The sequence below is a fragment of the Xenopus laevis genome, chromosome 5L (assembly GCF_017654675.1).
Source record: "Xenopus laevis strain J_2021 chromosome 5L, Xenopus_laevis_v10.1, whole genome shotgun sequence".
In the NCBI taxonomy this organism is placed as follows: Eukaryota; Metazoa; Chordata; class Amphibia; order Anura; family Pipidae; genus Xenopus; species Xenopus laevis.
In genome coordinates this window covers 22,060,931-22,088,607 of record NC_054379.1, presented here as the reverse complement: position 1 = coordinate 22,088,607, position 27,677 = coordinate 22,060,931, and the positions used below count along the sequence as shown (strand labels likewise).

At 40.8% G+C, this 27,677-nt stretch overlaps 1 protein-coding gene across 2 annotated transcripts in view; it reads right to left on the bottom strand.

Annotated features, from left to right (window-relative positions):
• The window catches only part of LOC108716514 (kinesin-like protein KIF6), a 142,251-nt gene extending 119,381 nt beyond the window's left edge, over positions 1 to 22,870 (bottom strand). Inside the window, exons 1-3 of one of the 2 annotated variants that reach the window (XM_018262701.2) lie at positions 22,467 to 22,870; positions 12,113 to 12,222; positions 9,630 to 9,704 (exon numbers count right to left, since the gene is read on the bottom strand). In XM_018262701.2, the coding sequence (XP_018118190.1) occupies positions 9,630 to 9,704; positions 12,113 to 12,222; positions 22,467 to 22,526 (245 nt within the window). In that variant the 5' untranslated portion in view covers positions 22,527 to 22,870. The remainder of the gene's footprint in view (positions 1 to 9,629; positions 9,705 to 12,112; positions 12,223 to 22,466) is intronic. The other variant, XM_018262702.2, reaches the window with a different exon arrangement.
• Between the last annotated feature and the right edge of the window lie 4,807 nt (positions 22,871 to 27,677).

Below are 27,677 nucleotides of genomic sequence, written 5' to 3'. Positions count from 1 at the left end.
AATGTAATCAATGTTTTGAATGAGGTTTGAACAGATTTAAGATATGGAAATCCATATTACTGAAAGACCCCTTATCCGGAAAACCTCAAGTCCCGGAGAACAGGTCCCATTTCTGTACTTAGCATGTTGCCCCTATTAGTAAATGAGCACACTAGTCATATTACATCAGTAATAAGATTTTCTTTACACCTTCCTTAATACCAGGAGACATGAAATTACCACAATCCCACATAGTGAGGGCCCACAATAAAGGACAACATGCAGGAAAGATAGAGAAGAAACAGAGGGGAGAGAAGAGATAGAGAGGGTGGAGACTTCCCAAGTAGGAGATGCCCGATGTAGGTGCCCATGGATTTTCAGGTCATCAAACTGTTCACTATGTATACAGGTATGGGTCATGTTATCCAGAATGCTCGGGACCTGGGATTTTCCGGATAATGGATCTTTCCGTAATTTAGATAATCATAAATTACGCTTACTAAAAAATCATTTAAATATTAATTAAACCCAATAGGCTTGTTTTGGCTCCAGTAAGGATTCCCTATATCTTCGTTTGGATCAAGTACAAGGTACTGTTTTATTTTTACAGAGAGAAAGTAAATCGTTTTAAAAAAGTTGAATTATTTGGATACATTGGAGTCTATGGGAGACAGCCTTGCCATAATTCAGAGCTTTCTGGATAACGGATCCCATACCTTTAGTAATGAAGTATTGGGTGTGTGACATTAAGGCAAGTCTTTGCACTTGGCCTAACAGACATAATACTGGGGAAACATATAGGGGGTTATTTATTAATTGCAAATTTAAATATCCAGATAAAATTTTATAAAACTGGACTTCATCATGAATTTTTCGGAGTTTATTAAACCTCGAGAATGGAAAAGTCAGAATCAGAAAATCTGGCATCTCAGACCTGTCAATAAGTCAATGGGAGAAGTCCCAATGATTTTTTGATGTGCGCTGGGTTTTGTGCAATACCCTTAAGTTTTCGGGTAAAAAAGCATAAGAAATCGGAATTTTAGGGTGAAAATCTGTTTTTTTTCCCGCAAAAGCAAATTTTCGGGAAAATGTAATATTAAATAAGCATAAAAAAAACAGATTTGATCCGGAGTTTGTAGCAGAAAATGTTGAGATAAGATCAGACTTTGATAAATAACCCCCATAAAGTGTAGAGATGCTAAACCCTTTAAATGGGTATTTACAAGTACATAAGAAAATAAATTAATTTGGGTAGTGACAATCCCAGATGTGTAGACGGATAAAAGCTGTGATAATTATACTTGCATATCTTTAAGTTCATTTGGGGGTTAAAAGTTGCTGCATTGCCTCAAATCTTTGCTGTATATTCAGCAGTACAAACATAACACGCATACCATGTAGTGTATTTACACTATAACTCACCCAGATATCAACAACTATCCAGCCTTACACGGGAGGTTCTGATCCCGTGCAGGCTAAGTTACCGTACTATCTACATGTTGCTCAGCAATTTATTTTTACAGTGCAGTAATACCTTTTTACTAAATTAGTTTGCAAGAAGAAAAGGGGCCCATACGCTCCTAGGGTCCTACATATGCTGGATGGATTTCCAGTAATCATATGAATATGGTCATGTGTATATAGATAAAATGTACGCTGAAAAACAGAAAAGTCGACAGCGTTTTCAACTTTTTTTCGAGGAAGTCCTATCTACTCTATTGCACTTCGCCTGGTCTGAGGTGGTGAAGGCAAGTCTGGCGCAAGAGGTAACATTCAGTAAAATCCGCATCTTAGTGAATTTGCATAGTTACGTCCATTCGCTAGAGCGAAAATTCGCCTGGCGTCAAGAGTGTGAAGTAGTGCTAGAGTCTATCTCCATCACTAGTGAATTTACGCCAGCGCCCGTTAGTAAATCGGCGAATTTTCACCATTGTTAAAGGGGAAGGAAACCTAGTCGGCGCAAACCCCCCACCCGTTTGTTGCCCACCCTCCCTCCTCCCCCCTGGCCTACCCGTCCTGCTGGGCAAATGCCCCTAACTTGTTACTTACCCTTCTGCGCAGGTCCAGTCCAGGGAGTTCACAGACGACATCTTCTTCCACGCGATCTTCTTCCTGCTTTGAACGGCGCATGCGCAGTAGGATCATTTCGCCGGTACGATCTACTGCGCATGCGCGTGACTTTTGGCGCATGCGCATTAGATCCGTACCGGCGAAATGATCCTACTGCGCATGCGCCAAAACGCCGTTCACAGCAGGAAGAAGATCGCGTGGAAGAAGATGTCGTCTGCGAACTCCCTGGACTGGACCTGCGCAGAAGGGTAAGTAACAAGTTAGGGGCATTTGCAGAGCGGGACGGGTAGGCCAGGGGGGAGGAGGGAGGGTGGGCAACAAACGGGTGGGGGTTTGCGCTGACTAGGTTTCCTTCCCCTTTAAGACACTTCGCCCTTCAGTAAATTTGCCCCATGGGTAGAAAATGACACCCTTCAATGTGCCATATACATAATATCTGGCATTGGAGCAGGGCAGTAGCACTTGTGCCTATAAGCACCACAGTACATGACATAAACATACAACTTGTTCCACTTGATGCAAATCCCGATATTCCTTGTGATTAATGACGCACAAGAAAGGTGGGTATGAAATAACATCCACATCCCACCTTTGAATATTAAGACTGTTATTATTATTCAGCAGCACATATCTGGTAGGTTCTGTATAAAGAGTGCGTGTACCGGAAAATAAGTGCAGTTGGGCCAGCATTATTAAAGGGGTGGTTTACCCTTCAGTTAAAGTGGACCTGTCACCCAGACATAGAAATCTATATAATAAAAGTCCTTTTCAAATTAAACATGAAATCAAATTATTTTTTCCTTAAAGCATTCATAGCTGTTGTAAACGCATTTAAAAATATCAGCTGTCAATCAAATATTGTCTGCCCCTCCTATTTGCCTTAGGCATAGAGGCGGGGCAAGCAATTACTTTTATTTTCCATTCAGCACTTCCTAGATGTCACTGCTCTCCCCACATTCCCCAGTGCTCTTTATCATTTAATTGTGTAACCAGGGCATGGGGATGGACATCAGGTCCCCCATTCTGGTGCACAAACAACATTCTGAGATGATACAAGGCTTGTCTTAATAACAGTGTCCCCAAAATGGCTCCTACCTGCTTGTTATAATTATGAATTTCCAGACTGATGGAAACAAGATTCAAATAATTTATACAGTGTAATTAAAGTTAATTTTGCTTGACTTACATGATAAAATAGGATTTGGAATAATTTTTTTGGGTGACGGGTCCCCTTTAACTTTAGTATGTTATAGAAGCAACGTTTCAACTGGTCTTCATTATTTATTTGTTGCAGTTTTTCAATTAGTTGCTGTTTTCTAACTGTTTCCGGCCTTTCAAATAGGGGTCACTGACCCCGTCTAAAAACAAATGCTTTGTAAAACTGCAGATGTACTGACATTGATACTTTTTATAACTCGTCTTTCTATTCTGGTCTTCATTTTTCAGTGAAATTGCAAACTGGAGAGCTGCTGAATAAAAAGTGAAATAAGTCAAGAACCACAGATAATAAATAACGAAAACAAATTGCAAATTGTCTCAAAACATAGCTCTCTAGATCCCACTTAGGGGCATATTTATCAATTTCGAATTCGAAAAACTTTGAAATTCAAATTCAAAAAGACCTACTGAAACTAAGTCTAAGTTTTTTTTTGGCCCAATAGGTCACTTTTCGATCTAACAGGTCAGTATTCTTCCGAATATGAATCGAAGTAATAGCGCATTTGATCGAAGTCTACCAATTGACTCCAGATAGGTTCTAGGAGGTCCCCCATAGGCTAAAACAGCAATCGGCAGATTTTAGATGGCGAATGGTCGAAGCCGAATTTTTAAAGAGACAGTACATGCTAAATTTCAATATTCTAATTTTTTTCAAATTCAAATCGAATTTGGCTATTCCCTAGTCGAAGTGCACAAAAAATAGCTTGAAATTCGAATTTTTTGAATTCGAAAATTCACTTTGACCTTTGATAAATCTGCCTCTAAAAGTTAACTCAAAGGTGCTCCACCTCTTTAATGCCCAGTAAGCAATAGGAAGGGTCACAGCACAGAGCTTACAAGTAACTATTAAATCACTGGGTACCCACCAGGACAGTCTGCACCCCTGCATGTGTCAGTGCAATGAGCTGACATACTGCCTTTGTGCGGACAACATGTTTAATAATGCTATTTCTAGAGATGCACTGAATCCAGGATTCGGTTCGGGATTCGGCCTTTTTCAGCAGGATTCGGTAGAATCCTTCTGCCCAGGCGAACCAAATCTGAATCCTAATTTGCATATGCAAATTGGGGGCTGGCTGAAATCGTGTGACTTTTTGTCACAAAACAAAGAAGGTAAAAAATGTTTTCCCCCTTCCCACCCCTAATTTGAATATGCAAATTAGGATTCGGATTTGGTTCGGTGTTCGACCGAATCTTTCGCAAAAGGATTCGGGGGTTCAGCCGAATCCAAAATAGTGGATTCGGGGCATCTCTAGTTATTTCCGCAGGCTATGAGCAATGAGTTTGTTTCTAGACAAAGAATATTAATAAAACAAATGGACAACCTTCCATGTACTGCGAGAGCATATCCAGCAGAACAAAGAGATGCGGCCTGTGCAGATTCCCAGACAATCCCAGCAAAGTGCAATGCAGCTCTGAGCCTCTGCCAGTGTTTATATAAAAACATCCAACTTGTTGGCAGATGGGTCCCATTCAGAGCATCCTGAGCCACTCTCCCATGTGCGCAAACACCATGACAGGCCTTTGAAGATAAGTGATCTTAATTGCTTTGCGCTTTGATCTCTATCGTTATCTTGTTTCCCCATCGAGGTAAGATCCAGACTCGCCATTAACGTGCTCGGGCCCTAATGTGACGGAGAGCTTTGTAAATAATCGTGCCCAGTTCCTGGCTTGCACCAAGGCTCTCACTTTCCTCAGTAATGCAACACATTTCCTAAATCCATACCCCTGCCAGGATTGAACATTCTACGATAAAGGAAAGTTAAACTTTGAAGGCTAAATTATATCACAGGTATGGGATCCGTTATCCAGAAAGCCATTTTAATCAAATCGTTTTAATTTTTAAAAAGTATTCGTTCTTTCTCTGTAATAATAAAACAGTAGCGTGTACTTGATCCCAACTAAGATTTAATTATTCCTTATTGGAAGCAAAACCAGCCTATTAGATTTACTTCATGTTTCGTATTTTTTTTCAGTAGACTTAAGTTATGGAAATCAAAATTACATAAAGATCCGAATGCCCCAGGTACCATACCTGTATTAAGAACTGTAGTGCATGTTTAATAAATCTCTTTCACAAAATGCATTTATTTTGTTTCAATTATTTTTGTTAATTGTATATATTTCGTAGTCACGAACCAGAGAAGTTGCCAATCAGCAGTTAGCTTGAAACAGTCTACTACAAGTAGTACTACAAGCTGCTATCAATGGACTCACCCAAGATGCCCCAATTAGTACATTCACATTCTTAACAAGAAACCATGTCAGTAGAGGGAATTAGGGATGCACAGAATCCAGGATTCGGTTCAGGATTCGGTCTTTTTCGGATGAATCCAAATCCTAATTTGCATATCCAAATTAGGGATGGGGAGGGAAATCGCATGACTTTTTGTCACAAAACAAGGAAGTAAAAAATGTTTTCCTCTTCCCACCCCTAATTTGCATATGCAAATTATGATTCGGTTCAGTATTCGGCTGAATCTTTCTCAAAGGATTTGGGGGGTTCGGCCGAATCCAAAATAGTGGATTCGGTGCATCCCTAGAGGGAATACACTGGGCCACCATCCACTGAAAATGCCAGTAAACATGTAACACATCAAATTATCAGCAACTTTAGGAACATTGGGAAGACAACAAGTTAATATGCATGGGTGAAGTTATAATGTAAAAAAGTTTTCAGGTGCCTAAACACTGGGTTCTAATCAACTAGGGATGCACAGAATCCAGGATTCCGTTCAGCATTTGGCCAAGATTCTGCCTTTTTGTGCAGGACTTGGACTTGCCGGCCAAGTGCCTGGCCAAACTGAATCTGAAAAATCACATGACTTTTGTTCACACAAACAAAAATTTTTAACCATGCACTGCGCCCGCGGTTCTTTTTCCTCCTTTCCCCCCTAATTTACATATGCAAATTAGGCTGCAGCTTTGGTTTCAAAATGCACTTGGGGAATCCTAAAGTAGTGGATTTGGTGCATCCCTATACTCAACCAAACCAGGGGGCAGATCTACTAAAGGGCGAAGTGACTAACGCTGGCGAAGATTCGCCAGCGTTACCGTTTTCAGGGACTTCACAGATTTACTAACAGGCTCAGACGTCGCTAGCGAAGGAAATAGATGCTAGCGGAGTGTATAGATCTTCCTCATTCTTCTGTTACTTACATCATATTTTAAGTGGCGTCTTTTCTTTTCAGTGATAGGCTGCAAAAGTCCTTAAATTTTTTTTGGGTAACGGGGTTTCCCCCTACATTTTCTAACATATTCATGTGTAGGGCAATATAACAACTTTATTGTCTTTATTAAGGTTCCCTGGACTTGTGAAATGTAATGTATTTGCTGCAACATATATGTCTATTCAACTTTAAATTTCCCTCTGTATGCAAATTAGCCTGAGCAAAAACCTCTAACAAAGTTTCGCTAGGCAGAATTGAACGCTAGCGCATCTTCACTTTGAGTTGCTCGCATTGCCAAAGTAACGGTAGTGAAAATTTGCCAGCGTTCGGCGCCCTGGACGCACCTTTGCATACTAGTAAATTAGCGTTGTCTGAGTGAATTTTCGCCTGGCGAATTTTTGCCGCTTAGTAAATTTACCCCCAGAATTATATAAACGAATGGGACAGAATTTGGTCAGGCTATATGGCTAGTGCATGGTTGGGGTTTATTGGGGCATGTTATAGAGGTAGAGTTAGAGGGGCACTCACTTGTTTTCCAATCTCCTTTATTCCGGGTGCACGTCCCACAGTGTCCCTCCACACTGGAACCACTAGTCACACAGCAAAAGGGCAGCACTCCGTGTTTGAGTAAAATTGCCTTTATTTCCACAAGCAGGGCAACATATGCAGCAACGTTTCGAGCCTAGCACGGCTTTGAGCTTGACAAAGAGCCGTGCTAGGCTCGAAACGTTGCTGCATATGTTGCCCTGCTTGTGGAAATAAAGGCAATTTTACTCAAACACGGAGTGCTGCCCTTTTGCTGTGTGTTTATTGGGGCATGACCAAAAAACCTCAAAGAAATCACCTTCAGAAAGGCGAACTCTCTCTGGGGATGAAGTCTGTTGTGCTGGGAGAAATTATAGAAAATAGGTTGTAGGAGAGTTAAACCTAGACGAGAGGACAGAGGATGAACTAAAGCACTTTGGGAAAGTGAGTGTAGATTGGGATGTGGTTTTAGACGTGGGACACGGTGGATGAGCGAGAGGACAAGAGATAATATAGTTGCTAAGCCGAAAACGCATTTTAGCAACGGCGCATATTTACTGTGACTATTCGCCGCTTTACCAAGAGCACAAAAACAAATCTTCTGCCAAAAAAACTTTCTCTCGGTCCTGGTTGGTGACCTGCCATTATATAAGGATAGAGCAGCTACTTTTGCATCTCATTACCTTCATCATCCCCTCATACACCATTTCTTTATGGCATAAATTCTCTAGCAAATTATCCCCACTGCAATTATATGGTAAAAAAAGGTTTACAGAGAATTTACGTCACCAAAATTTTGGCACAATACGCTTGCGGCAGGGTAATTGGGAATTTTTTTAGTAATATAAGATGTTGTGAATTGAGGTGACCTTTGGTGGAGTATGTGAGGAGAAAATGACTGTAGTAAATATGTCCCTAAACCTGTATGGAACTTACCAAAAGATAGTTAAAAGTAGTAAATCCCACTGTCTGCACGGAGCTGGTTAGGCAAAACTGGAAAGCTAAAAACAGTTTCATACGTACAGAATTGTAATATATAGGGAGTTACATACATCCGATTTACATACAACTCATACTTACATACAGAGGCTATTACAGCAAGGGACTGGGGCTGGCTTGGCCTTTATTACCATTTAGCTTTAATAAACCATCTGCCCCAATCCCCTCTGGTGTGTGTTGTCTACTACAGAGCACAGAAAGTAAAAATAAATACTATGTTAAGACAAACATCCATCTAAGTTGCATTTAATAAGTAAATGTATATGTTTCAACTTCCATACAAATTCAACTTAAAGGGATACTGTCATGGGAAAACATGTTTTTTTCAAAACGCCTCAGTTAATAGTGCTAGTCCAGCAAAATTCTGCACTGAAATCCAATTCTCAAAAGAGCAAACAGATTTTTTTATATTTAATTTTGAATTCTGACATGGGGCTAGACATATTGTCAGTGTCCCAGCTACCCCAGTCATGTGACTTTTGCCTGCACTTTAGGATGGAACTACTTTCTGGCATGCTGTTATTTCTCCTACTTAAAGGACCAGTAACATAAATGTTTTTTTTAAAAAAAATGTGTTTCTTTTTAACGAAAAAAAAACACAAAGACATTTCAAACTTTTAATTCGCAAACTTTTATTAAGAAATTACTTTCTGCATGCGCTCCTCTTCAGAAACGGCGACAGGACGACAATCCATCATGCGGCGCTCGATTTCTACTCCCTGGTTATCTCCTATAGAAGGCAGGGAGGAGAAATCAAGCGCCGCACAATGGACCGTCGCCCTGTCGCCGTTTCTGAAGAGGAACGCATGCAGAGAATCTGTAAGTAATTTCTTTATAAAAGCTTTGCAAATGAAAAGTTTAAACTGTCTTGGTGGGTTTTTTTTTCGTTAAAAACAAACAAATTTAAAAAAAAAAAATTATGTTTCTGGTCCTTTAATGTAACTGATTCAGTCTCAGTGGGACTTGGCTTTTACTATTGAGTGTTGTTTTTAGATCTACCTGGGAGCTGTTATCTTGTGTTAGGGAGCTGTTATCTGGTTACCTTCCCATTGTTCTTTTGTTGGGTAGCTGGGGGGGGGGTGGTGATATCACTCCAACTTGCAGTACAGCAGTAAAGAGTGACTAAAGATTATCAGAGCACAAGTCACATGACTGGGGGCAGCTGGGAAACTGACAATATATCTAGCCCCATGTCAGATTTCAAAATGAAATATAAAAAAAAATCAGTTTGCTCTTTTGAGAAATGGATTTCAGTGCAGAAGTCTGGTGGAGCAGCACTATTAACTGATGTGTTTTGGAAAAAAACATGCTTTCCCATGACTGTATCCCTTTAAGAACAAACTACAGACCCTATCTCGTACGTATTCCAGGGATTGCCTGTAATTAGTATTATGGAGACCAGGGCTTTGAATTTGGATTTTTAGGAGGGGGCATGAGAAAAGTAGAGTTTGTCTTTATTTAAAAACGGAATTAAAGACAGAAACTAAAAATTGAACAAGGCTGGCATGGGACAATGTGAAGGTCTTCTGCCTCATGGAGAATTGCACTTGATACAGAAGCCAACCATAAGCCTCAATGTTAAACAGCACCTATTAAATTATTTGCCCTTTATTGCATGGATGAGCAGTGTATTGAAGTGCAATATAACAACAAGAAATACACATTTACCTCTCGGCCACCGGTTTCGCAATGTGCTCAAATATCGTGTCTTGTTTCACATCTTGGTCGAATGTTTCTTGAAATCTGCAAAATGTTCAGCCGTAAAGTTATTTTTGCCCAAACAGTGGTGAATTCAGAGAGAAAATGCTGTTTTTGTAGACATGATTGGTCATCCCTTTACCTCATGCAGCTCAAGCTCCATAACACAATGTCTGCCTGTTCCCTCCAGTCTGTGCCCTGTCGTGCTGTTTGTGTTTGCTGTTGGTGCCAGAGATTAGTTCTGCCTTGTTAAATTTGCTTCACTTGGGGATAAATGGTTATTTACACTCTCTGTCCATAAAATGGCTACGTAATCCCATGTTGGCTTAAAGGGATACTGTCATGGGGAAAAAAAATGTTTTCAAAATGAATCAGTTAATAGTGCTGCTCCAGAATTCTGCACTGAAATCCATTTCTCAAAAGAGCAAACTGATTTTTTTATATTTAATTTTGAAATCTGACATGGGGCTAGACATATTATCAATTTCCCAGCTGCCCCAAGTCATGTGACTTGTGCTCTGATAAACTTCAATCACTCTTTACTGCTGTACTGCAAGTTAGAGTGATATCACCCCCTTCCCTTTTTCCCCCCAGAAGCCAAACAAAAGAACAATGGGAAGATAACCAGATAACAGATCCCTAACACAAGATAACAGCTCCCAGGTAGATCTAAGAACAACACTCAATAGTAAAAACCCATGTCCCACTGAGACACATTCAGTTACATTGAGAAGGAAAAACAGCAGCCTGCCAGAAAGCATTTCTCTCCTAAAGTGCAGGCACAAGTCACATGACTGGGGCAGCTGGGAAACTGACAAAATGTCTAGACCCATGTCAGATTTCTAAATTGAATATAAAAAAATCTGTTTGCTCTTTTGAGAAATGGATTTCAGTGCAGAATTCTGCTGGAGTAGCACTATTAACTGATGCGTTTTGAAAAAAAAAACATGTTTTCAAATGACAGGATCCCTTTGACCAGTTATCAGAGCTACAATGATACCTTGCCTGCAGATTTGCACCCGTGTTGCTCTAAAGGGCTGAGGAAATTAAACACTTTCTAATCCCTGCAGCCATTCAGCAATTAGTCTGCGCAGAACGTGCCTGAAAATTGACCCACACACCAATTGTTTAGATGTCGCACTCTTGGAGTCCACTTCAAAGGAATAGTTTGTTTCTCAAATTGTAAGTAAAACACTTTATTCAGAAAATTGACCCACTCACCCTGTTCTTTGGAGTACAAAGACTACTCAGGCTTGAATGCCTTCTTGCACATTTTTCTACATATAAAATTAAGCAGGAGTTGCTGTATTACTGGGCAATAATAACAGACCCAATAACAGTAGAACAGTATTTGTAGGTCACTAGGGGGGTGTTCTATAAGTGTAACAATACCTTAGCTATGGAAAGCAAAAGGGCAGCTCCCAATAACTAAATGTAAGCTCTCTCTGTACCTTACTATTCTCTCACTGTCCCTGTACTATAAAGCTTTGCATTGGATTACTCAAGGATCTATACACTGAGAGGCCCATCTAATAAAGGTTGAATTTTAGTGGTATTAGAGCATTTTGAAACCACAAATAAACAAATTTCCACAAATGTCAGTCGTTTATAAACTATAAAAAAAAACACAAACAGGAAAAGTCACAAAAAAGTTGCAGACAAGTGGTGGAAAAAACTGGATTTTTTTGTGGCTACAACTACAGCTTTTTTCTATCTATGCTGCACAAAATCCAGTGTCGAAAAATGAGTAATAAAAAGTAGTCATGACAATACATTTGTAGCTTTGCAGAGCATTGATTTTTACATGGGGTCCGTGACCCCCCATTTGAGTCAGAAGAAGAAGGCAAATCATTCAAAAACTATAAATATTAAATAATGAAAACCAATGGAAAAGGTGTTAGAATTAGTCATTCTTTAGCATACTAAAAGGAACAATTCAGTGTAAAAATTAAATCTGTGCAAAATAAAAAAAATGTTTCTAATATAGTTAGTTAGCCAAAATGTAATGTATAAAGGCTGGAGTGACTGAATGTCTAACAGAACAGAACACTACTTCCTGCTTTTCAGCTCTCTAACACTGAGATAGCCAGCAATTTAAAGGGTGGCCACAAGGGACATATCCGTTCAGTAGGTTTGCAATTGATCCTTAGCATTCAGCTCAGATTCAAAGTGAAACAGTTATGACCCATGGGGCCTCCCCTCAAGTTACTGCCTGGTAACCAATCAGTGGAAACAAAGAGAACCGAAAAGCAGGAAGTAGTGTTCTGTTAGACATTCAGTCACTCCAGCCTTTATATATTACATTTTGGCTAACTAACTATATTAGAAACATTTTTTTTATTTTCCACAGTCTATCTATATACCCAGTTTTTATTTTTAAACTGAACAATTCCTTTAAAGGTGAACCACCCCTTTAAGCCACAAGAGTTACCAGACTGGAAGAAAGGAGATACCTGAACTTGTAGCTTTCTCGCTTGTTGTTGACAAAGCCATCAGCAAGGTCCCGTGGAACGAGAATCTCCAAGGAAGAGGCACTTGCTTCCTCGTTGCTTACGGAATAGATCTGTAATAAATACAAAACATGAGGGTGAGCGTAGTTCAGCAATGCAGTCTGTCGCTAAACATATCTGATATGTTATTTATTTTAATGTTATGGGAGTCCAACTGGTTTTTTTAATAATTGGTTTGTTTCTCCTTTAAGTTAACTTTTAGTATGTTGTAGAATAGCTAATTCTAAGCAACTTTACCAATGGCCTTCATTATTTATTCTTTATAGCTTTTGAGCTATTTGCCTTTTTCTTCTGACTCTTCTGATTTTACCTCGTTTAAGAGCCTTGAGGCTGCCTACAAAGCCCTGTGCTAAGTCCCGGTGAGACCCGACTCCTGACAAACACTTGTTTTAAATAACATGTTGCCATTTGTTTCCTTGGCTTGGATTAGTGGAGTAAAGATTTAATTCTGCTGAAAGTAATAAAAAGTGACCGCTGTGTGAGTGCTTATTAACAATGACGGGAGTTTATTGTTAAAGTTGGCAGCCAACATACGCAGTGGAATATGATTTCATATAGAACGTTGGGGTAATAATAAACATGCAATACCCTACACACTTGGCTTTCGGCAGCACGGCTAGGATTACACACGGAGAACACTTTATTGATGTATCTGGTTTGCATAGAATCCATAAAGGTAGGGAAAATGGTGCAACTGTGAGCTGAGCTTTTAGGCACAAAAGGTAGTGTGTGGTAGAAAGTGAAGCAAACTGTCACTGGGTCTCCAGACCTTAAAGCAGGGATCCCCAACCTTTAGAACCCATGAGCAACATTCAGAAGTCAAAGGAGTTGGGGAGCAACACTAGCATGAAAAATGTTCCTGGGGTGCCAAATAAGGGCTGTGATTGGCCATATAGTAGCCCCTATGTGGATTGTCAACCTACATTAAGGCTCTGTTTGGCTGTACACATGGTTTTTATACAACCAAAACTTGCCTCCAAGCCATGAATTCAAAATTAAGCACCTGCTTTGAGACCACTGGGAGCAACATCCAATGGTTTGGAGAGCAACATGTTGCTCACGAGCTACTGGTTGGGGATCACTGCCTTAAAGGAACAGTAACGTCAAAAAATTAAAGTGTTTTTAAAGGAGAATTAAACCGTTTAAAAAAAAAAAAAACATACCCTCCCTTAGACCCCCCTCCCTCCTCCCCCCAGCATAGGTGCCTCCGGGGAAATGCCCCTAAATTTATACTTACACCTTGGCACAGATTCAGGCATTCAGGTTCAGGCATCGGAGTTCCACGCAGCCTTCTTCTGGGTCCTTCATAAGCTGAGTGGGAGACCGACGAAGCGGCGCATGCGCAGTTGGAGCAATTTGCTGGTTTGCGACAACTGCACATGCGACGAAATGCACGGATATTTCCCAAGAGATGGAAGAAGACACGAAGACCCAGAAGATGGCTGCGTGGAACTCCCTGGATGCCTGGATCTGTGCTGAGGGGTAAGTATAAAGTTAGGGGCATTTCCCCTGGGGGCAGCTATGCTGGGGGAGGGGAGGAGGGAGGGGGTCTACGTGGGGTGAGGGGTAGGGTTTTTTTTTTTGAAAATGGTTGAATTCTTCTTTAAGTAATGAATAAACAATGTAGTGTTGCCCTGCACTAGTAAAACGGGTCTGTTTGCTTCAGAAACACTATTATAGTTTATATCAGGGATCCCCAACCTTTTGAGCAACATCGAGTAGTTAAAGGAGTTGGGGAGCAACGCTAGCATGAAAAATGTTTTTGGGGTGCCAAATAAGGGCTGTGATTGGCCATTTGGTACCCCCTATGTGGATTGTCAACCAACATTGAGACTCTGTTTGGCAGTGCACCTGGTTTTTATACAACCAAAACTTGCCTCCAAGCCTGGAATTCAAAAATAAGCTTCTTCTTTGAGGCCACTGGGAGCAACATCCAAGGGGTTGGTGAGCAACATGTTGCTCACGAGCTACTGGTTGGGAATCACTGGTTTATATAAACAAGCTGCGGTGTAGGGAAGCCATTCAAGCACAAGACAAAAAAGTAGATAACAGATAAACTATGTAGGATCGCATTGCATACTACAAGGCTTATCTGTTATCAGCTGTGTAACCTGTGCCTTTTCTCCTTTTTCAGCTTTGAATGGCTGCCCCCACGGCTACACAGCAGCTTGTTTATATTAACTATAGTAGAGTTGCCGAAGCAAACAAACCAGTTTTACTAATGCGGGCCAACAGTGCTTTATATTTTATTTAATTTAACACACTTTCATTTGTTGGTGTTACTGTTCATTTAAGTCTACTAAAATATCATTTAAACGTGAATTAAACACAATAGGCTGGTTTTGCTTCCAATAAGGATTAATTATATCTTAGTTGGGATCAAGTACAAGCTACTGTTTTATTATCTCAGAGAAAAAGGAAATCATTTTTTATAAATTTGGATTATTTGGATAAAATGGAGTCTATGGAAGAGGGCCATCCTGTAATTTCTGCATAAAGGGTTTCCAAGTGTCCAACTGTCTGACTTAGGGTAGGACTACACAGGCGTTTTCTGTGCGATCCAACGTGCTGTGCAAAAATGCATCCAATAGTCGCGTCACGCCAGATCAACGCTGCGACACCATCCGACAATGCATTTACTTACCTTATTTCCGTTGCATGTGATTTGACTCCTGCGTTTTTGCGCAGCGCGCTGGATCGCACAAAAAACGCCCCTGTAGTCCTACCCTAACTGATATCTGTCTGTTATAGGATTTCCTACGTAATGTACTATATATCAAGCTCCTCATCACTCCCACTAACAAGAAATCTAGTATTAAAGAAGAACTTATGGTAAGCTGCAATATATTGCAAAATATTTAGAGACTGTCCAGGAAAATAGATGATAATTAGAAAACAATTCATTATTAAGTCATGCTGCTTATCAGTGTTTTGCTCTGGAAACATACCATATATTAATATTATAAAGTAAACTTTTTTAGGAAAATAATGCTCTTTGTGATGAGTTCCTTTCTTTTTTTTCAAGTAGGACTTATTGTCACCAGTAGAGTTAGCCATTCTACTGGACCTCTTGTGTCTCTATTGGTACCACAAAAAGAGCTCAAAAAAGAAGAAAGGAGCTGCTTCTGCTAAGAGAGAGTGCAAAGTGGAACAAAGTCCTATTATAAATCCCATGAATGATGAACAATTATGAATGATAGTAGTATAAACAAAAACTTTTCTGGTCTCTGTTCGACTCACCAGGTGTAGGAGGAAGTCCAGGTGCACCGCCCTGAACCTTCAGCTTAGGGGAGCAGACAATAGCAAACAAAATGAGCAGGCACTTCCAAAGATCACTCCTCCAGGCAGTCTTATCAAAAAATAAGTACCGTATATACTCGCGTATAAGCCGAGTTTTTCAGCACCCAAAATGTGCTGAAAAACTCTACCTCGGCTTATACGCGGGTCAGTCACCCAAACCGCATCAATTGCGCTGAAGAAATCCTCCTGTGCCCCACACAGCTGCCTCGTTCCTGGCTGTATTGATTAGTTCAGCCGGCAGCCATTTTCCCTGCATTACATGCTTCCGATAGCCCCTCCTACTCCACATCTTCTGTAATTGGGCCGCAGCCAGGGCCGGATTAGCCTGAAAACCGGCTAGTTTTAGGGGCCCTGTAGAGGGTCTGCCTAGCTGAAGGGGTCTGGGTGGCCAGGCTATCATGGAGGAAAAGATCACCTGTCCCCCCGCTGGCCTCGCGAGAATGATCAGCAGCCTCCCGCATCTGACGTCCAGCGCATTGTGTAGGAAGTGCTGCTGACGCATAATATACTCGGGATGCCGGTCTCTCTCTCTGCCGACGCACTTGTGAGGTTTGTTGCACCGTAACGGTAATATACTGCTGGATGACGGTCTCTCTCTCTCGTCCCGTTATCGAAGCCATTTATCATATGTTAGTGCTGCCTCCTCATTTAGAATCCTGTCACTTTTCCAGAATTTGGCTAGCACTTTTTCACGTTCAGTAACTCTTGCTCATTCCATGGAATCAGCTTTCCTTGCAAGAGCCATACTGCATGTATTCATGCAGGATGCTGTGGGAACCCTGGTTCCGGCTGCTTTCCCTTGTTAGATGAGATAGTGATGCCCACGGCTCTCTTGGAAAATCTGCTGTTGCAGGGGTGATGTGAATGCAGGTTTGTGGTGATTACCGCCTGTGAGCTCTATGTATAGGGAATGTATTGGGAAAGTGCATTGTCAACAAGCAACAGGTGTCTGCTATTGGAAGGCAATGTATTGTAAATACAATAGTATGTAAACTCGAGTGGGGTACAGCTGAGATTCTAGCTATTTGTATAAGAGTTTGTATAAGAGAGCATTCTGTCCCAGTGGCTGCACAGATCCTATCTGATCCCCATTGTAAGCAGCAGTCCTATCCTGCTTTATGGCAGCTGAGATTCTAGCTATCGGTTATTTAGAGAAATTTTGGGAAACTTACCAGTAGCTGCTGCATTTCTCACCCTAGGCTTATACGCGAGTCAATAAGTTTTCCCAGTTTTTGTAGGTAAAATTAGGTACCTCGGCTTATACACGGGTCGGCTTATACACGAGTATATATTCCAGTATACAAGGTGTCAGCCTTACGCGTTTCATATCACACTGATACTTAATCATAGGCTAAGTACTCATATTTCCCACAACCTATTTAAAACAAAGCAGAGCCAATCGATGGCGGGCATGCTAAGGAGTTACAAATGAGTTAGCAATAGACTACTCAATTGGTAGTTCTTATTATGAAATCTTTACATGTTAATTAATGGGCAGGTTAAAACGCCATCTTTGTGCTCTACAATAAAACAAATTCAAAACAACAAAAACTTTATATACAAAACTTAAACACAAAGTGTAACACAAAAGACTAATAAAAGAATAGTAAATCTAGAGTAAGACAGGTATATCGTATAGTCCTGATGAGCTGTATTAGCGATATTAACACCATGAAGGCAAAGGAAACAGACTATTACTAAACAAGACAACTTTAATAACCTTCTGTTTTCTTTGCCTTCATGGTGTTAATATCGCTAATACAGCTCATCAGGACTATACGATATACCTGTCTTACTCTAGATTTACTATTCTTTTATTAGTCTTTTGTGTTACACTTTGTGTTTAAGTTTTGTTAAGGATGACACCTTGTATACCGGAATAAAGTTACTTCTTTTTTGACAAGTCTGCCTGGAGGAGTGATCTTTGGAAGTGCCTGCTGATTTTGTTTCCTATTATAAATCACCAAAGTGATGAGGAAGCAGAACATATAAGAGAAAGCACAATGAGTATGCCTAGAGACTGTACTTATTTCTTCCCACATGAGCACTAAGAATCAGAGTCCAAAAAGAAACAACTCGGCTTTAATGTGAGAAATAATTTCTGTTTCTCTCCACATAAAACCTGTAAAAATGGAACAGGTTATGGAAAAGAGAGGAAGGAATTAAGTCGTCTCTTCCTCCACTTCATCCGCCAATGTTTCCAAAGAGACATGTGAGGAGGAGACTTGTTTTACAATCCTTATGCTGAGAACATTCATTTGATACTGGAATGTGATCAAATTGGGTGAGTGGATTAAATCAGATTTTTCCTAGCCATAATTTGGATAGTGATTCCTACAAACAAGGAGAATGTAGAAGAGAGATATATTTTATTTTAAAAATAATATTGTATTCATATATTTTTTAAATATTTAGAATAAAGATTCAGATCTGACTTTTCTTTATCATTTCTTCTGGAGATGTCTATGCTGGAGAACGATTGGGGGCGAAACAGATAAAGGTTTCATTCTGAAATTAAACTTTTAAAAGGACAGTTGGTGACACTTGTTTATCTGTCTATCGGGTTACAGGCTAAACAAAAGTTGGCGTCTATCTATATGCCACACATTTTAGGAATCAAATAGTCACACAGGGGGTACATGTGTACCGGGCTCGGGCCTGAAGAGGGGCCCGGCAGTGCTGAACTTTTGAAAGAGCCAGGCCCCCCTTGACAGTGCCGAAGCCCAAAGCCGTGCTGCCTCCTTCCAAAGTACTGAATGCGGAAGTGGCGAAAAGCCGAAGTCTCGAATGCAGAAGTGCTGAAAAACCGAAGTCTCGAATGCGGAAGTGCCAAAAAGCCGAAGTCCTGAAGCGGCGAAAAGACCTGAAGCCACGAAAATAGCCAAAGCCACGAAAAGACCCGAAGTATGAAAACAGCTGAAGTTGAATTCCAGAAGCCGCGAAAAGACCCAAAGTCACGAAAACAGGCCGAAATTGAAGTCCCAAATCGGCGAAAAGACAAAAGTCAGGAAAAAAGCTGAAATTGAAGTCCCAAAGCGGCAAAAAGACCGTAATCACGAAATTGAAGTCCCAAAGAGGTGAAAAGACCCAAAGCCATGAAAATAGCCGAAGTCCCGAAGCGGCAAAAAGACCCGAAGTAACAAAAACAGCCAAAATTGAAGTCCCGAAGCGGCGAAAAGACCCAAAGTCACGAAAACAGCCGAAATTGTAGTCCTGAAGAGGTGAAAAGACCCAAAGTCACAAAAGGAGGCAAAGTTGAAGTCCTGAAGCCACGAGTTCAATTCCTCTGAATACCAATGTGTGTGTGTGGTTTTTTTTTTTCAATCCCTAACACCAATATATTACTTTAATAATCTATAAGCCCCTGCCACCAATGTTTTTTTAAAAAATATTCTTTGGGGCCCCAATTTTTTTTAACTTATAAGGGGGGCCCTGGCGCCAATGTTTTTTAAAAAATATTCTTTGAGGTCCCAATTTTTTTTTAACTTATAGGGGGGGCCCTGGTCACCAATAGCTTTTTATAACTTGTGTGGGGGGGGTTACGTTTTAGCTCTGAGGTCTGTGTGGTCTTTTAACTGTGATGTAGACTGGGCGGAATCTGGGGTGGGGCTTAGGGGTCGGGAGCCCCAAAAATGTTGTTGTAAGTGATTCTAATGGCGGCCCTGTAGTCAGACATAAGAATAGGAAAGCTTGTCAAGAATAAATCAAACATGATGATACACACTGGGATACAGTAAGGAAGTATGTTATCAATAAAAACACATTTATCGTGTTGTGAATTATCCAGCGATTATGCAGAAAATGCTAATTAACCCAATAATATGGTTTCATACAAATATGCATGGATGGAAATATTTACTACAGGTATGGGATCAGTTATTCGGATGGGAACCCGATATCCAGAAAGCTCCAGATTATGAGAAGGTCATCTCCCACAGACTCCATTGTAAGCAAATGATTGGAATTTTTTTAATTCCTGTTTCTCTGCGATTATAAAAAAAAAGTACAGGTATGGGATCCATTATCCGGAAATCCTTTATCCAGAAAGCTCCAAATTATGGAAAGACTGTCTCCCATAGACTCCATTTTATTCAAATAATCCAGATTTTTAAAAATGATTTCCCTTTTCTGTTAATAAAACAGTACTTTGTACTTGATCCCAACTAACATATAATTAATCCTTATTGGATGCAAAACCAGCCTATTGGGTTTATTTAATGTTTATATGATTTTCTAGTAGACTTAAGGTATGAAAATCCAAATTACGGAAAGATTTGTTATCCGGACAACCCCAGGTCCCGAGCATTCTGGATAACAGGTCCCATACCTGTACCTTGTACTTTATAGATATAATTAATCCTTATTGGAGGCTAAACAATCATATTGGGTTTAATCAACTTTCAATTATTGTTTACTAGACTAAAGGTATGGAGATCCAAATTACAGGATTTCGTTATCCAAAAAACTCTAGGTCCTGAACTTACTGGATAACAGGGCCTATACCTGTAGCCCATTTTGGCAACTTGTTGATCATGTGAGTAACCATTCAAGCGCCAATCTACAATGTGTGGATAAATGCACTGTAGTGCTACAAGTGGGCATGTGTAACTAGTACCAGTATAACTGGAGAGACCTGAAAGGAAGAATCAGCTGGGCCAAGGCATGCCTCTCTCCTTGCAATATTTACATTTTGAGGTCATATATAAGGGAGATACAATGTTGTTAAATGGGAATTAAATTAATTACATTTCTGTGACATTGCTCAGAGAGCTCTTCTGGCCAATTTACATGAAATTTTTTTTCTTTTAGTATTTATAATTATTAGCCGTTTTACCCTGATGATACCATGGATTTGCAGAATAAGCTCATCCTGCTGTTTTTGGGTGGCTGCAAGAGTATTACGTTACAGATGCAGTATCTCCTGATGTGTGTCTGCTCAGTTCTATTGCTCATTGTCAGCTTGTTAGTTTAAAGGTGGCCATACACGAGCCGATAAAAGCAGACAGAGTTGGCAGCTTATTGGCTCGTGTATGGGGCCCTCCTAAGGGCTTCCCCAATCGATATCTTGGCGAAAGTCTGGACAGATGTAGATTGGGCAGGGCTAAAAATCCTTGCGGACAGCATCTGTTCGTTGATGCAGTCCTGCAATCGAATTCTGTTGATTATGATCTGATCGTTGGCCCTTGGGCCCACGATCGGATCAGTCCGATATCACCCACCTCAAGGTGGGCATATAGGGGAGAGATCTGCTCAGTTGGGGACATCGCCAAACAAGCGGATCTTTGTGTATGGCCACCTTAAAGGGCACATGTTGAGTAAAAATGTTATCCCCAACCAAAGGTGTAGGCTAATAGAGCCCGCATTCCGGTTGGGGATAATGTGCATGTGACGTCACGCGCATGATGAACAATTCAGGGCAGCTTTTCATTATGCGCATGCAAGTGACCAGACATGGCTGCTCGCACCGGGAGCTCCCTTCCGGTGCAGTAGTGCAGCGCTGGCAGGGGAGTTTTTTTTAAAAAAAAGAAACTACTGTTATCCCCAACCGGAATGCAGGCTATATTAGCCCACACCTTTGGTTGAGGATAAAATTTTTATTTTTACCCAACAGGTGCCCTTTAAAGAGCGGAATATATTGGCTGGCACTGACCGAGAACAGTGGGGTAACAGTCACCTGGAAATTGACAGACTCACCCTGTCCTGTTGGGTCCAAAGACAACCCAGGCTTTACTTAAAGGAGACATATAGGATAAGTGGGAAAAAAAACTAATTATGCAGGCATTTATAAGTAATATATGGTGCTAAAATTGTATATTATCTTTAAAAATATCCTGTTTATTAGAGCTCCCTATAGATGTTCTCTGATCCCTGTCTGTGTTTTAAATGAGGGGTGGACATGCCCTACGCACAGTAGGAGGGGGACAGCCAATCACAACCATAGGGAACAGACAGGCTTCAGTTCCCTATCAGGTCCTGCTAGCTGCTGATTGGTTCCTGCCCTACAGTGCAGTGAGCGGAGAGCTGCCAGCTCCCCTGCACAGCCTGGAAATTCAGGGAGCAGAAAGTGAAAGAGAAGGGAGGGATTATTAGGGTTTTTGCAGAAATATTCAATAAATCAGCCTGAAACACTACTTTTTTAAGCACAATTCTAAATGAGTATAATGCACTGGTACGTTCTTGTTTTTTTAAACAAAATGTCTCCTTTAAGACAACTGGACAAGAAAAACAAGTTAACTGGATGTGCTACTAGTTCACCCAAGTCTGTTTTTTTAATGTACAATAAGGAGTTGTTATTTTTGGAAAAATAATAGCAGACCCCACTAACCAGCGTTCTCCCCAGGCCGTTTTTAGCTGAGCAGATCAGCCGGATTTCCTCCCAGCCTGGTTCCCGTGCGCTGGTATTCAAACTCTTCTTTTAGGGGCTGGTAGGACTGGACAATTTACTTGCAGATAGGGTTGCCACCTGGGCGGTATTTTATTGGCCTGGCCGGTAAAAATGATGGTTGATCCCAATTTTATTAATAGGGAAAAAAGATAAATATATAGGAAGGCCGGTATTTCTACCCAGAAAAGGTGGCAACCCTACTTGCAGAAGAACTCAGTCCTACAGGCTTCTGCAATAACAGTTCTAATAGAATGGGAGAGGCAGGAGAGGTAGGTCATTGTCTTTTCTCTGCCAGTACATGTTTTTTACCAACAGTAGAACAATCTGAGGAAAGCAGCAGGGCAGCTCCCTTTCCTGAATCAATTACATTGGAAGCAAAACCAGCCTACTGGGTTTATTTCATGTTTACATAATTTTCTTGTAGATTTATGGTATGAAGATCCAAATTACAGAAAGCTCTTTTATCCGGAAAACCCCACGTTCAGCGCTTTCTGGATAACAGGTCCCATAGCAATATAGTTATCCATGCATCTCTAAGTAGATAAGTGCAGGTGCTGAGCAGCGGGTTATACAAACATACACAGACTAAATTCCCAGAACACCCCCACATACCCCCGCCGGCCTCCTGCTTGGTTTGACCCGCGCAAAGATACGTATCGCCTGCTTCACCATGTTCTCGGTACTTCTTTCCCTTAGCAACGGTTGCTACGCAAGCGACCCAGCATACTCCGCGCACCTGAGCGGCCCCCGATTGGTTTGCAGACCAGGAAAGGCGTGGATTCTAAGCTTCTACGCCCCTCTGTACTAACAACAATCGCAGTTTGAATAGGAATCCGCGAATTTGAAGGGGCGGAGCGAGTGCGGGTCAGTAGGGTCGTACAGTACCACGTACTGATTATACTGCTTTGCTTTTAGTGCTGTCAGCGGTCGCATTCACGACTCACACAGGGAAACAGCTGGGCGGCTATTAATTAAGAAATGCTAAAAAAATCCGGAAATGGAACGGCTCTGCTCCTTGATAGCTCCGCCCACTGCCGTGCAATTATTCCTGAGGCGGAAACGGAAGTCGTGGTTGAGCATTCTATACCATATAGGCCAGGGCACCCAAGCAAGACTCGTACTCCTGACTGCTGTCACCTGCAGAACTGTTCCTTTTGCCTTCCTAATGTTTCTTTCGTGTCTCCAATGCTTGTATCAAAATAATAATGTATAAATTCGCCATCCCCATGTATAATGTAGGTAGGCTGGCAGTGGAGAGCTGGGTAATAATCAAAGTAAGAGGAAAGTACCAAGAAAATTTGTTACGTCACTGCTATAAACAATATCAAGGGAAATGTGCATAAAACGTACATTTTAATACTAATGTAGGAACCTATAAGATTAACATGGTCCTGTAGCTTTAAATCCCTACCCTTCCTCCTTTTCCCTAGTTGCTGGGCAAAAGCCCATGGGGCAAATTTACTAATGGGTGAAGTGACTAACGTGACGTCATTTCGGGACTTCGCCGATTTACTAACAGGTGCTGGCGTAAAGGAGATAGACTGTAGCGCTACTTTGCACTCTAACGCCAGGCGCGTTTTTGCTCTGGTGAATGGACGTAACTAAGATGCAGATTTTACTGAACATTACTTCTTGCGCCAGACTTGCCTTCGCCACCTCAGACCAGGCGAAGTGCGATAGAGTAGATAGGAGTTCCTCAAAAAGTCCCAAAAAATGCTGGCGACTTTTCAGTTTTTCAGGGTGATAGGCTGCAAAAGGTCATTAATTTTTTTAGGGTACCCGGCTTCCCCCCTACATTTCCTAACATATGGCACATAAACTATACACTGGGCACATGTGTAGGGCATTATAATTTTATTTTATTTTATTAAAGGACCAGTAACATCAAAAAAATCATATACAACGAAAAATAAACAAGACAAATTAAACTTTTAAATTGCAAAGCCTTTATTAAGAAATAACTTACTGAAACTCCACTTCCCCTCCTCTTCAAAAAAGACAACAGGGTGACCATTAGGGTTGCCACCTGTCCGGTTTTGACCCGGACAGCCCGGTATTTTGAGCGGCTGCCCGGGACTATACTTCCTGCCTGGTTTTCCAAATAAGGAAAACCGGGCGGGATTTCCTTGATTGACACGGCGATTGGCCAATCCCTGACCGCCGCGCCATAGCCCCGCCCACTTACGTCACGGGGTTGTTTTTTGCTAATGCACAGTGCGGGGTAATGGCAGGGAGGAATGCCAGGCAGTTTAAGGGGCTTTTGGTACGGGGGGTTTAGTTCTCCTTTAAAGAACTGTCAAAATCTCTCATTTTAAAAACTCCCATGAACTCGAAATTCTAATTCAAAACTCGGATGAATAGGATCGACCCAAAAATTCGGATGAAATTGGAATCGAGTTTTAAAAACTCGATTCGAGTTTTTTCTCCAAAAAAAACTAGAATGTCAGGAAGGCTGAAACCAACTCCAAATTGATCCCAGGACGTCAGGTTTTAGGTGGCAAATAGTCGAATTTGAGTTCTTAAAGGGCCAGTGAGTGATAAATCTCAAAAATCAAATTCAATTTCTTAAAAAAAACTCGAATTAATTTTTAACAATTCCCTAGTCGAATTTGACAGTTTTGGCCATAAAAAAAAATTGAAAATTTGAATTTTCACTTCGAGCCTTGATAAATCTGCCCCTAGGACTCCATTGCTTTCCCCAGATCAGAAGCTGGGGGCCTGTTCCTCATTCCTGTGCTGTTTTGGCTTTAGCTCCAAGGATCATTTCCTGACACCAAGCTCCCTGACCTTCCAGCAGCCTTAAAATATCCTGGATTCCTTCCCTTTTGGAAACGGTGGTCGTTGAATGAAATGAAATTCCATGATATCACCTAGCAACGTAATATGCGTCTAAACAAACAGCCAAACAATCCCCTGATAGCGTCGGCAGATATTGCACTTGCTATATTTAGCATCTCACCTCATTTTGTTCTTTTTGGCCGACCCCCTGTCCTTCAGTATCATGTGATTCCAGTCAAATTGAAGAGCTTCCAGCACTGCCTCATTATTGGATAGACTAATCCCAGCACCAATCCTGCACCCAACGGGTGTAATTATCGACACCAGCACAGGATGGGAAGTAGGGACAACACGGAGCTGTTCCAGCAGTTTCTGATAAAGGAAAATGAAAGGGAAATTCACATGACTATAAAAAAGGGTTGTAAGCCTAACAATAAAATTGTTACTGTTAATTACATATTTGGTAACATAATTGATACTGAAAACAGTATCTGCACTGCTGGTTCTTGCTATTGAAGGGCTGAACTTCTGAGCTTTTTCTGTTGGATCGTATCAGAAGGAGAAATGCAGGCAACAAATCGGTAGTGGCACACTTCAAAATATAGTGGGACTGAACGAAAAATCGCAGGCATAAACTACATTCCATACAACACAACTGTCAGATGTGAATGTAGCAAGCTGCGTCTTCATCCGACAATCAGCAGTGCAGAAAGAGCCAGAGGTTTACAGTTGCAAATAACTTGAAATACATTAGTCTGGTTTGTATCTGGTTGCTAGGGTTATTGTCCCTTCTCACCAAAAATCTGTTGCAGCACCAGACTGGAATATGAGAAGAATAAGGAATAAGTAGCAATACAGTCTGGGTCACCTTATGATTTGTATGACATATATGATTCGATCGTTGGCCTTGGTGACAATAATAAGATAATTCAGAGGGCATAAGCAACCCACTGGATGAGGACCACATCAACGTTCCTATGCAGTTTTAGCCTGACAGGGATTTCCAAACCTGCCAGATATTGAACTTATTTATCCCAACATGTGAGTGACCAAAACGAGCAGAGATCCACTCATCCAGTCACTATATGGATGGCTTTACTCAAAGATCAACTTTTGCAGGTGTGCAATGAAAATATCCACTCAAGCTGCTCGAAACACTGCACTCTGACACCCATTTATTGTTTATACACAGCAAACATTGGGCCTTATTGATGAACATAGGCACACAACCAGTCAGCAATTCGTTTTAAACAGTCTACAGGTCAGAAAAATAAAGCAAAGATCTGACTGGTAGCAGCACCTACATTCTTAAATCAGCCACAATGTACATTGTTTGCATACAACAACACTCCACTTCCATCCTTTACATTCCTGTAGAATCCATAGTGCCAATCCAAAACCAAGAGAATGCTGGCACCCCAAAGTTTGGATTTCTCTGTGCACCTTTGCAACTACATGTTTACTGTGCACATACAGGATGCATTCAAGTATCAAGGGAAAATTAACTAAGCCCACACTGAACCAACTAGGTAGGGCAGTATCATTCCAGCCCGTCTCTACCACCCAGTGGCAGAATTCAGTACAATACTCCTCGACCAATTTCTTACCCTACCTAAGGGTATGGATTGTTGAATCAGCTGTGGCCGAATGATCAGGGTCGTCATAGATAATGGCTATGGCCTTGACAAAGGATTCAAGAGAGAGACGGCTGGATTGGAAGGAGATAAACTAAATGGCCATAATTCAGGATCCCCTTGGTGTACAATAATAACAAAAAGACTCCTCGGTGGGAAAGGAGCAGGGAAGGAACCCAAAATGTAGTCTACAAGCATCCTGGAAGGCAACCCTTCCCCCCCCAGGTCCTCACTCAAAGCCCCTATTATTTCTTGATGCCGAGTTTAATATTTTCATCCATGAATATTTGTGTTAGGTAATAATTGTGTGAAATAAGCCTTATTAGCATTTCCTGCAGAATCAACTGGATATGGGATCTTTCCGTAATTTGGATCTTCATACTTTAAGTCTACTAGAAAGTCATGTAAACATTAAATAAACCCAATAGTCTGGGTTTGCTTCCAATAAGGATAAATTATATCTTAGTTTGGATCAAAATACTGTTTTATTATTACAGAGAAAAAGGAAATCATTTTTAAAAATTGAGATAATTTCATTAGAATGGAGTCTATGGGCGATGGCCTTTCAGTAATTGAGAGCTTTCTGGATAATGGGTTTCCGGATAACCCACCTAATTTGATCTATTTTTCCTCCAGTTGAATTTAATGTCAGAAATATAAAATGCCAAGTCAAATTCCTGTATTTTCATCTTTGTAGAGGTCTTATTTGGTATCAAATGAATGTTCTCAGCATAAAGATTATAAAACAAGTCTCCTCCTCACATGTCTCTTTGGAAACATTGGCGGATGAAGTGGCGGAAGAGACGACTTAATTCCTTCCTCTCTTTTCCATAACCTGTTCAATTCTTCCAGGTTTTATGTAGAAAGCGACAGAAACTGTTTCTCAATTTAAAGCCGAGATGTTTCTTTATGGACTGTGATTCTTGGTGCTCATGTGGGAAGATATAAGTACAGTCTCTAGGCATACTCATTGTGCTTTCTCTTATATGTTCTGCTTCCTCATCACTTTGGTGATTTATAATAGGACTTTGTTCCACTTTGCACTCTCTCTCAGCAGCAGAAGCTCCTTTCTTCTTTTTTGAGCTCTTTTTCTGGTACCAATAGAAACACAAGAGGTCCAAGTTTGACTTATAAAAAGGAATACCCTGGAGTTGATATTGATATGCTGTTTTGAAATGAGGAATCTTGTAAGTTGCCAATCCCACCAGAGAGTGGAGAAGCCAAATGTTGAATTTTACTGATTGAAGAAAACACCATTGCACCTTATTTTAATTAATTTTACCTTTTGAAGCAAGCACTATCGCACTTGGTTTGACTTAATTATAATTTTATTTTGGAGATAGAACCTTATAGAAATCACTATAGCACTTTAAAATACACACGAAAAATCTGTGCATAGACTTTCTATGGT